The sequence below is a fragment of the Haliaeetus leucocephalus genome, unplaced genomic scaffold (assembly GCF_000737465.1).
Source record: "Haliaeetus leucocephalus isolate CR32 unplaced genomic scaffold, Haliaeetus_leucocephalus-4.0 Scaffold526, whole genome shotgun sequence".
NCBI lineage: Eukaryota > Metazoa > Chordata > Aves > Accipitriformes > Accipitridae > Haliaeetus > Haliaeetus leucocephalus.
The window spans coordinates 7,458,449-7,478,032 of NW_010972962.1; the positions used below are offsets into that span (position 1 = coordinate 7,458,449).

At 41.9% G+C, this 19,584-nt stretch overlaps 1 protein-coding gene across 5 annotated transcripts in view; it reads left to right on the forward strand.

Annotated features, from left to right (window-relative positions):
- TTC7A (tetratricopeptide repeat domain 7A) overlaps positions 1–19,584 on the forward strand; it is a 181,237-nt gene that overhangs the window by 146,973 nt on the left and 14,680 nt on the right. Inside the window, exon 21 of one of the 5 annotated variants that reach the window (XM_010576508.1) lies at positions 1,734–2,546. The exons of the other annotated variants lie outside the window; for them this stretch is intronic. Within the exon in view, the coding sequence (XP_010574810.1) occupies positions 1,734–1,766 (33 nt within the window). The 3' untranslated portion in view covers positions 1,767–2,546. Of the gene's footprint in view, positions 1–1,733; positions 2,547–19,584 lie in introns of those variants that run through there. 5 annotated transcript variants of the gene reach the window in all.

Below are 19,584 nucleotides of genomic sequence, written 5' to 3' on the forward strand. Positions count from 1 at the left end.
CCTGTGGCTTACACCTGTTAGCTAAGATAGCAAAGGTCTGGTCTATCCCTGCTGATATAAATCATGGCAGTAGTTACAGGATGCCACATAATGGCATTCCTTTGTATGCTTTTCCAAAAGCTAGGAAATTGCACATAACAAGTTAGAAGCATCTCATAAGCACTACAGAAAAGCCTGTAAAGAAATTAATCATTCTGCCTTCAGAACAGGGCTGTAATAATGTGCAGTAAACAAGGCTTCTAGGGCTATGCATCAAATAAAAAGGGCAAAAATAAAATATTGAACAGCTGCTAGCTAAGTGATTTTGTCCTGTGTACTGAATGAGACAGTGTCCCCGTGGAGAACTTAAGACTGGGTTTATGCAACTGAGGATATAATGTAACAAGTGGTAAATTCTGCATCTCCTTGAGGTTATCAGAAGAAGACTGGATGCCTTTCTGAAATGTATGTATTAGCCAAGCTGTACCATTATTAAAAATACAAGGTCTTGAGCACAGTATGTTCAGTCCCCTACCGGAGGGAAATCTATGTCTTGGATTATGCAAGAGGCCAAACTAGATTATCAGCTAGTTCCAAGTGGCTTGAAACTATGCAAGACACATGCAGGCAGCTGAAATTAAATTCACACATGCTGTTTCAGTGCTAGTCTCCCCAAACATTTGAGTACATAGTTTTTTCACTGTAGTAATACTGTTGTGGATGTGTAATAATTTAAGGAAAGAGGGTCTGGTTATGAGAATTACTGTTTGACTTAGTGCAATTGCCATCCAACTGACCTAGTCCACTGTAAGGGAAAACTCTACTGTAGACAGTGCCGATTCTCCCTGGTGTATCAGCATCAATTATCACAGTAGTCATGTCTCTTCCCCTGGGCTCTCAGAACTGGGTTGTCAGAGCTATGTTTGGAAAATTCTAACCTGAAGAGTGTTGCTAGCTTTAAATGAAGGGCACAGATCTAGCAATAAATGAGTCCATCGGGTGTCAATAACTTCACTTTTACACAGGATAGAGTCACCACCATAATAAATGCAAGCTCTTTCTCTGCGTAGCTGAAAATGGCTGTGTTTTACTGGGACTGTAGGGTGTTTACAATAGCTGTCAAATCAGTGTGCTTTACATATAAAGCACATTGCTGCATGGAAGAGCAGCACCGTACAGCAGGACTGCAGTGCTGAGTGCATCTGTTGAGGTGGGTAGCACGCTGTGCTGCATCACAGGGGCTATTGGCACTTGGTGTCTGATACTGTGGATAGGAAACCACAGGCACATTGAAAATACCACATAGTTTTGTGCTGCTTCTTGCTAGCACTTGCAGTTTGTAAGTGATGCCACAGGATCCTTAAGCCTATATTAAGAATCCACCAATGGCCTTTACAAAGTAAATATTACTGGCTAATACCTAATCTAAGGAAGCACATTTGTTGAGGAGTTCTGTTTCATTTGGAAAAAACACATAGAATCAATATTTGGGGCTATTGGGATCATACTTCTGTACCAAAGTACTCCTGGTGAGGTGTGGAGCTACTCCTTTGGTTGAACAACTGTTCGCTGTCAGAAACAATTAGCTTGGCTTGGCCTGTAGAAACTGTACATACCGTAAGACCACAGCTCTCTTTAGGAAATAGGATTTGCTAGGGGGGGGTTTCCACACTTCTTCTGGTTCTGTCTCTCACGTTTCTGTCTTCCTGCCCTTTACTAGAACAGCCCTGTTCTTTTCTTCTTCCCTTTCACAGGCTCTTTCTGGGGCTCGCTTGCAAAGATCATAGAGCACTTCTCCCTCCCAGGGGGGCTGATGGAGTTTGCACTGAGTACATATCTTCACTGGTCCAGAAACAAGAGCTTAGCCTACATCACCTTGTCTTAACACTGTGACTAGTCAGCCATTACAGATGCTAATCTCTGACAGCACATTTCTAAACCAAATAACTATGGCTTACTTCTTTCATTATGTACCAAATCTGGTTATATAACATCATGATACACACAGCTTTGGGACGGTGATAACAAAACTGACTCGTGCCCAACCAAGTCAGAAAATATAACATAAGCCAGGGCAGATGACACCTCCTTGTAAAGCGATAATACAAATCCACCTACCTGTATGTCACTAGAGAAAGACATTGAAATTTGCTAGTTCCCAGCCACAGTGCATTCAGTACCATTCTCCCTTTTGATTCAGAGGAGGAGAAAATCAATGCCAGCATGTTGGATTTGAGTCCTAAAGCTCCGTATGTACTATCACAAGATAAACTAAAAACATACTGAGATACTCAGAAGACTCCTGCCCAGCATGCATCTCATAGCACTTTGTTGAGTTAGAGCAATTCTCAACATGTTTTAGTTCAGGGAAGAAGAGAATCATGTATTTAAAAAGGAAAGAAATGGGCACCCTTATCCCCGTCACTGTGCCAGATTTAATGAAAACAACAAAAAAAATACCATCAAAACAAAGAAAAAAAATTCGCTTGACTCATCCTTGAGTCTCATTGATTGCAGTGGAAGATTGTAATGACTCCTCACTTCTCTTGAAGGCTGGGGCAAGGATGATAAGGTTGTTATCAGAATGCCATGTAGCTGTCTGCACTGCATCATCCCTATGCTTGATAGCGAGACAAAGTGAAATACATATTGGGTTTTCTTTGATGAGTTTTTGTGAAGGTTAAAATGGAAAGCAGTCTTCATAATGTATTTCTGTGTTCTGCTGTGACCACATAAATGGGTGGAAAACATAACCTAGTGAAAATGTATTTGATTTGTTCCATAATCAAGTCAAATAGAATATAAAGGTAACACTGGTTGTTCTTATCATGAGAATTCTGCTTTTTCTTAGAGAGACTGTCATCTGCACCACAAAACATGAGATCGGCAGCCATGCAGAAGGGGCTTTACAGTCATATAGTACACACCAACTGAAGTTGGAAAAACAAGCTTCCCACTCACCTGAGTTTAAGTTGCCTAAGCTGGGCCAACAAATTGACTGCAGGCTGTTTTGTGACCCTTGTTTTCTGAGATTAGTGTAGATTTTGGCCTTTCCCCAGGAAGGCCTGGTTATTTTTTGGAGAAATTCCTGTGGTAGATGCAGTTTGGGAGGTATCAGCCACATAGTAGAAGCACAGAATGGTTGAGGTTGGAAGGGTTCTTGGGAGATCATGTAGTCCAACCACCTGCTCAAGCAGGTTCAGCCAGAGCAGGGTACCAGGACCGTATCCAGCTGGGGTTTGAATATCTCCAAGGATGAACACTCCACAACCTCTCTGGGCAACCTGTTCCAGTGTTTGATCACCCTTACAAATAACTAAAACTTTTTCTCATTTTTAAATTGAGTTCCTTGTGTTTCAGTTTGTGCCCATCCAGTCACTGGATACCACTGAGAAGAGTCTGGCTCCGTCTTCTTTACACCTTGCAGTCAGATATTTAACCATATTGAAAAGGTCCTGCCTGAGACTTTTCTTCTACAGGCTGAACAGTCCCAGCTCTTTCGGCTTCTCCTTGTATGACAGATGCTCCAGTCCCTTAATGATCTCAGCGGCCCTTTGCTGGACTCTCTCCAGTATGTTCATGTCCTCCTTGTACTGGGGAAGCCAGAACTGGACACAGTACTCTAGGTGTGGCCTCACCAGTGCTCAGTAGAGGGGAAGGATCACCTGCCTCGACCTTCTAGCAACACTCCTCCTAATGGAGCCCAGGATACCGTTAGCTGCCTTTGCTGCAAGGACATACTGCTGGCTCATGGCCATCTTGTTGTCTATCAGGTCCTTTTCTGCAAAGCTGCTTTCCATCCAGTTATCCCCCCCAAAGTGAATCTGAAGCTAATACCAGGAATGTTTTCTGCAAGTAGATACTAGATGTAACATTGGCATGACTGTACTGGGTCAGACCAGAGGTTCAACTAGTCCTTCTCTCCAATAGCAGCATAAGGAAGTGCCTAGGAAAGAATGAGAGCAGGGCAGGCATATTATGGTACTTCTAAGGTTATGACATAGCTCATGGACATCCTGAAGTAGACGTAGATTCTACTTGCTTAGTAATTCGCAGTGGATTTCTACTTTGTGAACTTGTCTTGAGCCCGTGTTAGCTTTCAGCATTAATAGTACCCTTTGGCAAGGAGACCTGCAGGTCTGCTTTCTGCTGTACAAAGAACTGCCAAATTTTGTATGTTCTTGATGCAGCTCTTCCTAGCCACACTGATGCACCTTGTTCTTACTTCGGAAGACATAGCACACCACTGATTGTTATTCACCCTCCCTCCCATTATTGATTTTATAGACATCTATCACTGAACCAGTCTCATTCCTTTCATTATTGCCATTGCCTCTCTGAACTTCTTACAGTTCTTTTTACGATGAGAAGGCTAGAGCAAATAATACACTTATAAAAAAATCAGCTTAGCTTCAAAGGCAGTGTTGTAGACTCAGTGTTAAAAAAAACTCACTGTCCCGTGGTCTTCTACTCTTATAATTATTACCTGTATACATTTTCATACAAATACAACATTCTATTTCAAATGTTTTGTATTAACCTGATCTCGTTACCACAGATATGTTTCCATTTCCTTGTGCCTGTAGGGGCTAGATTTTTTTCTGAACGGTCAGCATCTCTAATGAAGGCATGGTGATTTATAATAGCAGCATGGAATGTAACAGTGTTGTCTTACGTCCTTGCAGAGATGTCAGTGTCCCAGTCTGCAAATACAACACAGCCAGGAACGATGCAGTTCTAGTCTTTGATATATATTCTTCATTCTGCTTGGCAGAGACATCCTTTTAGCCAGTGGAACACCAATTTCTCTCTGCTGGTAGTGCTAGAAGCTGAAGACCTTGATTGAGAACAGGTTTTTTTATAGATTATGTTCCTTTTGCCTAAGATAAGTACACTGCTTTTGATTAGATTTGAGCATTTAAAAACTATGTGATGTTTTGTTTAAATCTTCTGCTCTTAGTTGTTCAGTGGGATGCAAGGGCTGAATAAAAAGAGTCTTTACAAAGAGTCTTGGACTGTTTAATTTGGCCTTCATTGTGTACTTAGGATGCAATTTCATGTTCATTTTAGTAGAAGAGTCAACCTATTGTCTCCAGACTCGCATTTGGTAGCAGGATCATTTGAAGACTACAGTTTCCACTGATTAGAACATGGAAATGAATTATTTCTGTTCATTTATTTCATTTTACCTCACAGTATGGTGCATGCATCCTTGTTTTCAAAGGCATCCATTCACATAATAAAAACATGGCTTGATTGCTTAATATTTTCAAGGATGACATGTGTTGCTTCCTTGGGGATTTGTTTCATGCTGCCATGAAGTAATCATATAAATCGTAGGGCAGAGTCTCAGCATGGGTAAATTATCATAGCTCCATCATACCAAGGTATGTATGTCTTGTAAGGTAGCTAAGACCCTAACTAAAAGCATTTTTACCTTGAAAGCTGAAGTTAGAATGCTTTCTGTGCTTAAATGTGGGAACAAAAGAGCATAGTTTTCACATTAATAGAGTTATTTATCATCTAAGGAGCTGCTTTATGTCTGTAGTTTATCCACTTTGTTTGCTATTTTGTAGATAAGTATGCCATGCTCTGTTTCCATTTTCTGGTGAGATTTCTTGCTCAGTTTTTTATATTTGTGTACAGAGGATTGAACATCACAATTAAAATGCATTCCCCTGTAGTTAGGACAATTGTGCATTTGTCCTAAGTGGTGGATAATTGTATCCAGAGACACAATGAGCGACCTGTTTTTATCTGTTCTTAAGTTATTTCTTCCTAGCTGTATTTGATGTTCCCCTTGCTCTTGTTTTGCCACAGCTGGTAAGCAGAGTTAGGAACTGGGTGATTTTGATTAAGTGGACAGTTGTACTACTTTTGTGATACTGAGAATATTTTTCATTAGCACAGCTACTACTTAAACAAATACGTAAAGGGAATCTTTGAGAAATTGCTGTCATAAGAACTTGAATTTCAGTAGATAATGACAGCAAAATGAATTTCTAACTGTTCTTTGACACACAACTGAAGCTTTACTAGTAACACTATTTTTAAAGTTGTTTTTTTTCTTAAATACTTATGTAGATTGAGTTTATTACTTTAAATATTTTTTAATGGTATCAGATGTGTTTATTATTTATATTTATTATCCAGAATTTCTGTATGTAAAACCTGCTTCAAGAGAGTGTTATTTTAAGGTTTTGATGCATGTATTGACTATAATTTTTAATTAACATTGTGCCTGTGTGATCCTAGGTCAGTGTGGCTTCTGAGTTATAATACAGTAAAATGCATAGAAATAGAAAAATAAAAACCAACATTGCAGGTTAAAGTACTTAAGATATTACGTATGCCATGTCCTCCAAACCTGAGAAGCAATGAGCCATGTTATTAGGACTGTTTGGGGGGATGCTGACACAGAGGCGATCTGTTGGCTTTTTAGAAAGAGTGAGATAGAGCACCCAAAGCAAATGTATGAGAGAGAGCTCACTCCTCGTTTCTCTTCCCAAACTAAGCACCGTTTGTCAAAACACTTCAGGCTCAGGCTTTGCTACTGTCGTGCAACAGCAACAGGGTGGGTCCTTCCTCTTCCAGGGAGCAAAGAACTGCAACTCAGTCATTTTCCATTGAAGGCAATTCACTGAAGAGGGCTGGAGAGGAGGTGGAGCATGGCTCTTGCCATCCCTGGTTCAGCGAGCTCCGCTGCACTTTCAGCAGTGATTGTGTGTCGCACATTAATCTAAACCTCTGTAAAACAGGGATGAAGTTACTAATCTACTTCATCTGGGGTTTGTGGAGCTTAATTAATATCTGTGCATACTTTCAGATGACAGGTGCTCTCTAAGCGCAAAATCTTATTTATTCTAATTATATGTCTTGATTCCTATGGTGCTTCATTCATCTGGGCTTTTGGACCACAAATTATTTTGGGCAAAGTACCGCGACTGTTCAGCACAAATGATGTGCTTTACAGCTCTGAGTACCCTTATGTCCCTAAATGTAAGTAGTGATGAAAACATTATTGCAGTGGGAGTGGGATTTAGGAGGCAGATCTGTGAAGTATTACTCTTGCAAGGATTTGTTTTCATTAGAGGAGTCTGCCTTGCTGTTGTGCCTTGCCTTCCATTGTATTGAAAAATTGTTACAGCAGTCCTGTGAAGGACAGAGTAAAACAGAAGCAAATTTGAATCTGATGGCTTTCTAGCACAGCCCTCTTCTCTTCCTGGGGATAAGATATGACAACGCCTGCAAAAAATAGCTTTTTGTGGGGCGGGGGTGTGTGTGTGTGTGCTTCTTTTCTCTGACAATGAATGTATCCTTCTGCTCTGCAAATTCAGTGCAAGCAGAACATCTTTGTACCAGTACAGTTCTGCAGTTTCCCCTGGTGAGATGGGAGTTGGATTTTTAAGAGAGATGACAGACCTAAAGGTAGAAAAAGCATTTGAGTAGACAGTCATTACAAGCCTTTCAAAAAATGGAGCAACCTTGAACAAACTGCCTTTTTTTTTCTTTCTTTCTTAAGAAATGAAGTAAGTAATAGTAATAGTCAATAGGAGATTCTAGCAACCCAAAGGAAGACCAGTGATGTCTTCTGTGATGGAGCTTGGAGAGCTACAGACTCTCGGACTCTCTTAGATCTACCTAATACGGAGTGTACAAGAAAACACTGGAAGGGTGAATTTGCTAAGTCCTAGTCTCCAGCAGGGTATTTTGGGGCTACTCTGATAGTACAAAACTTTTAAACAGTTTAGCCCACCCCATAAGTTTTCCCTCGATGTGGGGAAATCCCTATATGCTGTTAACGGTTTTTCTCAAAATTTTTTCTGTTCAACGTGCTGCATTTCTCCAATACATTTGGAGAACAGGCAAATGGTGGTGTGTAGGTGTATATATATATAGGTGTATAAGAGAGAAGGGGAGGGGAAATAATTGGAAGGGACATAGAAGAGACAGCAAAAAGCATAGACTGCTGCTTACTTCAAAATGCCAAGGTAAAGCATTGACCACTCAGAGACAGTTTAAATAACTTCTTTTCTCTTCCATTAGCCATTCAACAGGTTGTTTCTTCCTTTTCTGCCCCTCTCTGCCTTGTAGATTTCTGCAGGAGATGAACCCAACCTTGATTTGCCCCAGAAGGCTCTTTCAGTGCTATTCATCTGCTATTTTATCCAAGAAAGGTAAAATTCACTACAAAGAATCTGAAAGTGCACTTAGGTCAGAAGCTTGTTCCAGTGGTGTTGAAGTGTCTGAAAACAACAGAACAAACAATCCAGGACTAAGAAATGGGGAGGCACAACTCAGCCCTTTGGAAAATTCAACTCCTGAGGCAGGAGTTTAATAGAGGTTTCCTGTTTGTCCTTTGTGACCTCTAAACTTGTGCATTTTTTATGTGTTGAAAACACTCCTCTTGCACCTTTCCTCTTGTCCTTCCTCATGCTTCTATAAAACTCCAGTCTATCAATGAGCTGCTGTTTAATATTCCTAATGTGACTTTTGCCTATGCTTTTGCCGGAGTGCTCAAGAGAGAGAAGCCCCAGCTAGAAAAAGAGCAGGGGAAAGAAAACCCCAAACTGCCTGTGATGGTGAGGGATAGGCAAGAGAGGGCTTGACTTGTCAGGGTATCAAAACAAGGCCTGGGAAGGGATGCATTTGCTCTCTGCAGGTACGCATGGAAACAAATAGTGAATGCTGTGGCGAGAGAAAAGCTGCATCAACTAAAGGATTGCTATAAATTGGTGCTGGAGATTGAAGAGGGTTCCTGGCCACTGGTGCAGAGGTTCTGGAGCAGCCTTCCAGGATGAGATGTGGGAAGAACAATCCAACCCCTCTGATACTGGAGCTTGATCAATTTACAAGGGAGGGAGGGAGGGGGCAGCCCTGAAGGTCCCTGTAAGTAGGACTTAACCAAACCCAAAACAGCGCTTGCCAATTCAGGCATGCAGGCTGCCCTGCCCAGACCACCAGTGACTGAATTCATACTATCCTCACATGTGACCTGAAACCCAGAGTGTCCAGCTAAAAATGTCTTGCAGGCCCAGCTGCTGTCCCGCTTTCCTATTTCCCTTTTCTGTTGAAGAACTTCTATTCACAGAATCATTTTGTAATTACTTTGAGTTTTATTATTTTTTAAATTAGAGGTGGAGTTTGAATGTTAGTAGGGCTTCCCTGGAACACAGCCCTGACCTCCATTTTTTATATGTATTTTTAATGAGTTGTCAGGTGGCTTGTCTGTATCATGGAGTGGAATGATGGATGTAGCTCGACTCAGGAGAGTTGCATTGAAATTCTCTTAAAAATAAGAAGCACTGTGGCAGCTCAGCTCTATTGACAGTAATGTCAAGTCAGGTTTAATAGCATAGTTCCTTATTGAATGAATACACCCTCAAGGAAACAGTATGACCTTCCTGTGTGTGTGCAACAAGAAAAATCAATGTTAATCCCTTGGGAGGAAAAATATAGGATTAGTAGAACAGTTGAGTGAGTCTAATGAGAATCAGATGGCAAGAATGTTAATTTGGAAAGAGGTACTCATATAAACTGTCTGAAGGTATAACACAATAGTTTCCATATTATCACCAAATGCCATGTATTCTCCATAGATACATATCTGCAAGATGTAATTTAATGGATTTGCAACTCTTCTGTATGGATTCCTGACAGAACAACAGGAAATTTTCAAGCTAATCACCTTTCAGTGGGGAGATTTACGACCAGTGTAGTTAGCAGAGCCTTTCTTCTATCAGGAAGGGCACAGAGTGGAGACAGTCGTTGGGCGCAGCATGCGAACTGGGAACTGCTTAATCAGAAACAGGCTTGAGCATCTCTGTCTTGCAGTTGGTCTCTGGAGTCCTGCAGTTCACTGGCATTGTCGGATATAATGTTTGCCTAAATCAGTCCTCATTAGTAGTATTTTTGGAAGTTGGGTGGGTAGTAATTTTTGTCATGCTTTACTTAATAGCCATCAGCTTTGTAAGAAATAAAACAATGGGCTTTTATACTTCCTCTTTGCCTCTGAGAGTCTGAGGTGGCAATTCCATTTTCAGTGCTTTTAAGTTGTAGGTGAAAATTCACATTGCCTAATTCTCAGCCTTCAGCTTAAGTAGATGAGTTGGTCACTCTCTCCACCTGTTGCCTGGAGAGAAGGACTTCTCCAAGGTTGGTGCAGAGCGCCTTTTGTTAGGCTCCTGCTCTGCATTGCCTTGTGGAAGAGTCTGCCTCTGTTCTTCTCCTGAAGATAGAGGGAGACTGTGCAATTAAAGTGGGTGCCTATGTTTGTACAGATCACATACCTCTTTAAATTAGTCACGTGAGGCAGCTGAGTTATCTCCTAGTGCATGGCCTAAGGCAGGAAATGGGGTGAAATTACATTGACTTGTTCCAGAGCAATTATGACATTTTCATATTTAGCCCAGTTCTCTCATTGCTTGTGTTCACCTGTTCAGCATTCATTTTAATACAAAGAGTAGGCTCATAAAAACATCAGTTTTACAGTTGCATCACTTACTGGGCTGTATCTGCTTTCCAAGATTGTCACCAGCATAAGAGACTGCAAATAAGAATAAACTGGAACACAAATGGCAGCATCTCAGCCAAGCTGTACAGTGGAGATATTTGTTTATGCTTTTATTTGCCAGCATTGACTAAACAAAGATAAGAATGTAAAATGCTGTAGCAGACCTTCCCAAACAGGATTACAGGGGTGATAAGAGCTAGCACTTAGCATTACAAAAATAGATGCCAGTGTGCGAGAGATGTCACTGCCCGCTGCTCCTCTGACATCCTAAGAGCAAAGCAATAGAAGAAGAGGCAGTTCTGTGGAGCTCTCTGTGAGGTTTGCTGCTTTATTCGAGAACATTAATCTTTCAGGGTTTGATTCATTAGGTTTGTACTGTGTGAGCTTTGCTTTGATTCCCCCCAAATCCAAATCATGGTTAATGTGAGTCTGAAGGAGGGCCTTACTTTGTGAGCCTTAGTAAGTTTTACAGCAAACCAGGCAAGCTCAATATAAGCTCTGAATTGAGTGGGGAACAGGCCTCCAGGTCAGCTAATTTGGAATGTCAACATGCATGGTACAAGGCTAATTGAGGTACAGAGAAACTGCCATGTGCCTCTTTAATTGCATTTAGACAAGATGTACAGTATTTGAGTCAGTTTGGCAGTGTTCCAGCTGACAAAAGTGTTGATGATACCTGACACCAGTGATGATATATTAAGTGTGCTTAATATCTTAGCACACATGTCATGAGGCACGTTAGAATCATCGAAGAATTTAGGTGAGAAAGGACTTTTCCTCTGGAGGTCATCTGGTCCCACCTCCTGCTCACAGCAGGGCAACTTCAAATACAGAGCAGGTTCCTCAGGGCTGTGTCCAGCTGAGCACTGAGGACTTCCAAGGACAGATATTCCATCACCTCCCTGGGCCCATGTTCTGATGCTGCGCCACCCCTTATGAAGAATTTTTTCTTAATAGCAGATCAACCAGAATTTCCCTTGCTGCACCTTAATCTGTTGCAACTGAGCACCTCGGAGAAAAGTTTAGTCCTGTCTTTTTCCCAGTCACCCCTTAGGTAGCTAGAGGTGGCAGTCGGATACCTCCTTAGCCTGGAGAGGGAGAGGCTGAATAAATGCTCCTCTCTGACTCTTCATAATATCATGGTCCCTCCAGCCATCTTGGTGGCCCTCTGCCTATCCTTCTGCAGTTTGTAATTGTCTTTCTGGTACTGGGGAACCGAAAACTAGTGACAGCACTCCAGATCTATACAAATAGAAGGAAATAATTAACCTCAGTCTGCTGTGATGCACTACCTAATGCAGCACAGTATGCCATTACTCTTCAGCACTGCATGGGTGCCCTGCTGACTCGTGCTCAGTTGTTCACCAGCATCCCCAAGTCCTTTTCTGCAGAGGGGCTTGTTCCCAGTTGGCATCCAGCCTGAACAGTTTCATGGGGTTATTCCATCCCAGGTGAAAGATGTCACTGTTCAGCAAATGCAGTTCCTCTTAAAGCTCCAGGGAGACTGGGCACTGAAATAACAAGAAAGACCTGCATCATTAAGGGCTGGAAGCAAATCACGCATAATGATCACTTACAGCAAGTAAGACTTTTACACTCAGAATAAGTAAAAGATTATGTTTGGTCAATGCTTAAATAAAATACAGAGCTGCCATCTCTGAGTTACACTGAGATTTTGGTATCAACACTGAATTTTTCAGTAACCCACAGTGCCCTTTGTACAGAAAGCCACACAGTGTTCAGGGTTTTTTTCTGCATTGTAGACAGTAAGGAATGGTATTGCCCAAGGCAAGATGAACAAAAGCAGAGAAATTTGATAAAGTTAGGCCCATTGGGAAATCACTAGTCATTGGAAAGCTGTTGGAGTAAGACACCTTTGGTGGGAGGGACCCTCGTGTGACCTCATGATTTTGTGCTTTCAGTGATTGTTTGTAAACAGGCAAGCTGCTGGAAGGGTTCTGGCATCCTCTGTGGCCTACAGCAGGGAAGTAAACGCACCTGTATGTGTGTACACACACACATTTGTCTACCTCCGAGCTACGAAAAATGTAGTGTCAGCTGGTTTAACAGGCTCAAATTTGGTTATGAAACACTAGATGGAACAAGCATCTCCTGTGCCCCTTGAGCAATCTCTTCTGGTTGGGATCTGGTGCTTTGGAAAGGGGACAGGTCCCCAGTGCCATTTGGTAAGTGGGCTGTGCCCCAGGGTAAAGTGGAGTAAGAAAATGAAAAACCAGATTCTCAGGAGGACTTTCCTTGCAGAACTAGCCAGACCAGGGCAGGAGGAGTCTAATTTGTTGAAAGAGTGAAGCCTTGTTTGTAAGCTGTTAGTGATCCTGAAGCAAGTAGAGCAGGAGGCTGAGTGAGGGCAATGCAGGATACCTGAAATGGAGAGCCACTGGGAAACCACTGCCCGTGCTTTGGCTCTCATGTATCTGGGGCTGTTAACCCTGGCGGTCATGAAAAGCTGCCACTCCATTTATTAGCACGGCAAACACCATTGCCATTCAGTGTAAACTTATCCTTGTGGTCTCTGTCTCTACTTGTGTTACAAGCAACAGCTCCCCCTTCTCTGCAACCTGTCAAGCCAATCTATGTATTGCAGACCTTAACACCTGCATTGAACATGACATGAACCAGCACTAAAGAGGCAGCGTACAGCTGAAATACAGCACTTGTGCAGCACATTTACGCATAACATACCAACCCGGCCAAACCTAATTGGTAGCGAAGGATGAACTATGAATTGCATTTAAAATAAATTCTCAAGCAGCTCTGAGATTGTGATTATTTTTTTTTAAACAAGGAGAAAGGTTAGCTTCGTCCTTCTGTAAATATTCCCTGGGGCAGTATTCCCCAAAGCAGCTAATGGCGAGCAAGTTTGGCACTTCTATGGGATTGTATGTTTTTTAATAAGAGAGCAGTATTATCCCCTTGCATCTAAACAAAATCTCTAGAATTTCTGAACTTCTAGTTATAGTAATTTTTGAGCCAGATAGATTGGCAGGCAGTGGTATTTTCTCTTTGAGGCTGTCACTTGCAGCTCAGCAGAGCACAGGAGTGACTAAAACTGACAAATGAAGCTAGGTCAAATTAAACAAATGCCATAGTAAAGCATTTCTAAAGTCATGTATGAACCCGTACTTGCATTGTGAGGTTTAAAGCTTGATGTTGTAGGAGAGCTTATAGACTTGTTAACATATAGCCAAACCCCACAGCGTTTAAATCTTTTCCAAACTGAGATTACATACATGAGGATAGTTCAGGACAGGCCTGCAGTACAAGCAGATACCAGTTCTCCTTGTGACTTCAGTGAGAGTAAGAGATTCTGCACATATTTCATGCACATTAAAAGCAAAATTGCCTGCAGTATCTTAGGCACCAGGTTCATGGACCATTTGGTATCCTGTTTGCCTGAAAAGTGTCTTGCCTTGAAAGCAAGAAAAGTAAATAAATGTAGAGAGAGACTGATAAAACCCACAAGCCCTAGAGATTTCCAGGCTTCAGGAGCAGAAACCCTCAGTTTAGGATTCCTTGCTGTTGTTCCTAGAATACCACAAATAGGTCAAACAAGCAACCCTGAAAGTTCAGAACTGCTTTTCACTAATGATAAATAATTATTTGAGATAAGTGTTAATTTCACATTTCTGCAGCTTTAATTATTTTTCTTTGAATATCACCATATTCACCAGTGGTTGGAAGACTTTCTCAGCTCGTAGATTTTGCGTTCTCTCAGATATTCTCTATTACATATTATTTGCTGGCTGACACAGCAAATCAGACAGACTGGAAGCATATACCGTTTTTAAGTAATCTCTTACTTTGAGTAATGAATGAAGAACAATCAAAGGAAATGGTTTGAAAGTAACCCATTGTTTTAAATCAGCTTCCCCAAAGCAGCAAATATAAAATAGCAGCATCAAAAATAGCAGCATCACAAAGTAAAAATGGCATATATGTGAGATCCTTGAGCCAAAAGGCAGCCTATTTTTTATAAATTTATTTTTAGTTTGGTCAGCTGTACTAAGTGATTTTAATAATGTAGCTAGTCTCTGGAATAAGAATGCTCACATAATGTAGAGTCAATGCAGGCAGCTATGACAAGTCATGATATATACATGTAGCACAAATCCTTTCAAATCAAATTCATACAACTGAAATACTGTAAGTGGATTAAATCTTGATAGTCTTGCACTACTCAGTTTCACTCTCACAAGCTGGCATCAAACAGGGACAGAAGAGCAGCCTTGTTGGAAGTGCAGACCTGCTATTTTTGCATACTTTGAACTAGATGACTTGCAAACTTTTTCCATCTCAGTGGTCGTAGAGCCTGTCACAGTTTGAGAAGAGCCAGAGGGACTGTTTCTCTGTGTATCCTATTAGAGGAGAGCTCCCTTTAGAAGATACTTCCCTTACTCAGATGCCACAGAGCTGATGGTGAAAAGTGAAACCTTTCAAATTAAAAGGAATTATAATGGCTTTTAGGTATGTATGGTAGCATATCCCAGTGCTTGGGGCAAGGAGGAAAAACCTATACTGTACCTTTAACACTACCTTGGCTTCAGATGTTAGATAGGATTTGTTGTTCTCAAGGAAGGGGGGTAGGGAAGCACCTGTGTATGTGTGGATGCCACCCCCTTCCCCAGGTGGCTAGCACTGCTACATACAGCTTTGACAAGCCTAAGTAACTGTGCTTGGACATTACTGTTCCTCACTTACTGCATGCAACACAAGAACCTGATGCTTCCACAGCTCCTCCAGGATATTGAGAAATCAGCACTTCAAGAGGTAAACCAGGGAAGAGATAGAACTAACTATCCCAAACCAAGTCACTGTGCTTCCAGTACTCCCCATCCGAAGGAGAACAGGCAAAGAAGGCCTTGAAAGCAACTGGGTTTCTGCGATATTGTACATCTCAAGTGCTGCTGCTAGTGCTCTTACACCACAAGTAACCAACTAACAGCAGTTGTGGTCAGCAGCCCTGGCCTCCCAACAAAGGATAGGGGATGGCCAAGGTTAACAAGGACAAAGTATTTGATAAGCAACAAGTCTTAATGCCTTAAAGAGGGTGGGGGAGGGCCATGTGAGGATTTTTTTAGATACTAGTGGCCAAAAACTTGAGGGCAGTTTCAACACCCAGCCAGCATACAGACTTAAGAGCAAACAAATTTCAGCTGCAGTAAAGCAGATGGGCAATGCGTAGCAGACATAAAGTTAATTTAAAAATAAAAGAGGGATTTTTAAAAAATTGAATGAAACTGCAGCAGGTACAATCTGAACGTGACCTGCTGTGGCTTCCTTCCTATGCATTGCAATACTCTGCATTGTGGGGCTGTTTATCAGCAACAGAGCATGGTTTTGTATTCAATGTTTTCCCTGTTATCCTCCATACCATCAGCACCCCTAAATCAACACTTGCATCATGTGTTTGGCGCAAGCATCTTATGCTAGTTCTGGAGTTACTTTGCCTTGCAAGTGATTTTGTGAACGAGTTTGCCCAGCCTTAAAAACCAAACCCTCAGGTATACCTTTGCAGAGTATTTTTCAGCCTGAGCAAAGCTAGTGCTTAAGCAGGAGTGAAGAAAAAGAAAAAAGCCTACTTTCAGACTTTCTTAAGTGCAGTAGTGTCACATAAATTTGTTCTTAAGAAACTCCTGCAGCTGTCCATCAGAGCTAGCCAGCAGCAAAGGCTGGAAGCAGAACAGGGGCTGGGGGAGGGATTTCATTCGCATACTGGGCCAGATTCTCTGAACAATAAAGCCAAGTGGGTAAAAGCAAAAGATATGTTAACTGAATCGAGCTGAACTGTTCCTTCCTCAGTGCCTGAGGCTCTCTCAGTTTGTACTGCGTTTAGTTCTGTCATTTTGGGCCCCAGTCCTGCATTGATGATAGATAGGAGGGTGACTTTCTCCACCCATGCCTTAGTCCATCAAAAAACCCAGACCTTAGCATCATGAAAACCAACCTAGCTACTCTGAATTTTTGTTTAAACCAAGCCTGAACAAAGGTGTTATTATTGTACTTGAAGCTCCAGTTTAAAAAATAGTAAAAATCCAGTATTGCACATGATAAGCTCTAGATTCTAGTTAAGCTATACTGTAAAAGCCACAAAATGGAGATGATGTTGAAAATCCTCAACCAGCCTCACCCCATTAAAGCTACAAGTTTTGCCAACATGTCCTCACCGGAGCTGTAGCCAAGGATTTAAGAGGTCCATGTTCGTTTAAAATTGTCTCCAGACTGCCTGAAACTAGAGGCCCAGGATCTCTGCAGAGCCATTGGGCATTGGTTTTATCTGTTTTCATCTGTGCATGAATTTCTTTGAAAATGCCCAGCAGAGCAATAAGAAGGGATTGTTTTTAATCTTTAGAGATGATAGCATGCTGTTATGCATCAAGGACACTCAAAAACAAAGCATCAGACAAACCGTACCAGGAGATTTTATTTTTTTTACCTCTGGGCTTTTCTGAAAATAAACCACATTCTGCATGGAGCTTGCTGTTCTTGAGACATCTATAGGTTTGGTTTGTCATCCCAGAAGCATTAACACCACCATGTTCAGACAATTTACATGTGTGCGTGTGTGAAAATGCAGCTAGATTCTGCCAGTGCTCAGCACCCCGAGGGAGAGCGGTCATTATCACTACAGGGACAGCTGGGACCTGGCCTTGAGCCAAGACCTTGCTTAATGCAGTCAGAAGATTTCAGTGATACAGAGTGGATTTTACATCCCCTTCTCTGGGAGAGGGTAGCTGAAGATGGGAGTTTTATGCCCTACTGCTGCCTGAGTTTAAAACAAGTCTGTGCATTTTTTGTGCTACACTGAACAGCACAGTGGACAAAAGAGTGCCTTCTGCCATCCAGGTTTCAAATCATATTAACAGCAACTATTTATGTAGCTGCAGGTACATCATTTCTCTTGTTTGAGATCTCTTCAGCAGCATCGTTCCCTGCCTGAATGAACGAGGTTATAAAACACGGTAATTATAAATCTCATTGACTGCCTTGCATTCAAGGGCGTGTCCCCCCCAAGCATTGCTGTGAAGCGCATTACCCAGGAGACTGTCCTGTACAATCCAAAACAGAATTATTTTGACCCAGTGACCTTGTTGGAGGGGAGAACATTTGGGATGCTGACCTGCTGCCACAGGACAGTAAGTGCATTTTTCTCATTTCACAGCGGGGCAACGCCGCAGAACAACAAGGCCAATACATTCAAGTATTCTTTTGAGGCATGACTTGCATCTTGCTGACAAGTGCTGGCTCCCTAAAGATGCAGAAAGGGAGCCTAGGACAGCAGTCACAAAACCAGAAGTAATGCTGGCTGTCCACACAATTTCAGCAGTTTTCTCTGAAGTTTTGGTTGTCTTAGACCTTTCCGGGCAAAACCATAAATACTTTAGATAATGTAACACAGTACCAATAAAACCCGTTCTTAAAATATTCAAGTCAGGCTATGCTCCACAGACGGGCTAAAAAGTGTTTAGTAAGTGACAGCTGGCTGTTCTGCCTTGCACTACTAACCATAGCATGCTTCAATACCATCCTTTCCCCGTTGATCTGATCATAGTCAGGATCTGTACGGGTACTTTCCTCAGTCCTGAGGGGTTTATTATCAGCATCAATCATGATGCCCTACAGTCGGGAAACTACACAAAGCCCTGTCGGTCCCCCAGTTTCCCAAAAGGGCTGTAAAACCTGCACAGCCTAGACAGTTGCATCCTCTTTGTGCTCAAGCAGGAAAGGGAGATGAGGTGCTGAGCAGTCACTCCCAGCAGGTGTGCAAACCAATTGAGCTTAATTGGAAACATCCTGCTGAAAATGTAAATGTTTTACAAGTGTATCACCCCATCAGGGGCTGCTGCTGGAGCATGTGCTTTGTTGAGGGTTTGACACAACAACTGAAGATGCCCCTCTCCCTCGCTTGCTGTCTCCAGTGCTCCCCAGACATGAGCACTGAACTCATGTCATGCTGCTAAACAGTCGGTCTTTTCCACATTGCTGCTTCCCTGGGCATCTCGAGAGATGCAGGCTCGTTCATTTAATGTACCCATCCCGTTCCTCCTAGCACAAAGGCAGACCAACCCCATTAAAGTGAAAGGGCTTTGCTAGACTTGGGAATGGATGCAATGCTAGGGGTTGTACTGCTCTGTAAATGTCCTCTTCACTCCATATGAATTAAAAAGACTTCACAGTGTTTGCGATTTAATTTTTTTTTGCTTAGGTCTGTGGGCAGCACTAAAATGTATCTTATATGTATGTTTCTGTGTGTGATTGCAGGAGTTACCTAGTTCATTATTTTTAGGCAGTTGAGTTTTTTCACTGGTTTGCTGAAAATCATGAGAGATTGATTTTACCCCCTTTCCTGATGATCCAATATTTTTCCTCTGGCAGTTCTCAAGAAAATTCATTTTTCCCTTCTCCAAATACAGTATCTGTCATTAGACTACTGCCAAACTATGTAACCAGAAAAATAACTGGTCTGTAGTGCAGGCAGCTCTGGTGCCATCTAAACAAGAGATACTCTGCAGAAGTTTTCGGTCAATTCAAATCTGGTTTAGGTTACTAGTCATTAGAAGTCATCCCCTTACCTGCTGTCTCTGGAGAGTTGCAGCTATTTTTTCCATTCTCTTCAATTAAGTGAGGGGCTGATGAGCCCATTCCTGCAAAGGAGGTATGCAGATGCTTTAGGAAATCAGATGTATGGTCTCTATAGATGGCAGGCTGTCTAGAGTCAATTCCTTCATAGAAAGAGAATTAGCTTTTCCTCCCCACACATGGTTTTAGACAGCACTGTACCGCTTTAACGTTGTTCAGAGCTCATGTAGAGCCATGTACCTGCCAAACTGACAGTTCCTATGGTCCTTATGTATGAGCCAGGACTTCTCTGAATGGTGAAGTGCAACTAGATAGTTCCACTGCTGAACCAATTCTCTACAAATCCCATGTGCTTGTATTTATGTGAGAATATCAGCACCTTTTCTCAGTATACCTACATTGCTTTTAAAACTAAAATGCAAATATTATAGTATAAAGCTAAATACCTTGATCACACTCCAAAAAAAACAATTACTGACTGCTATATTTTGGCT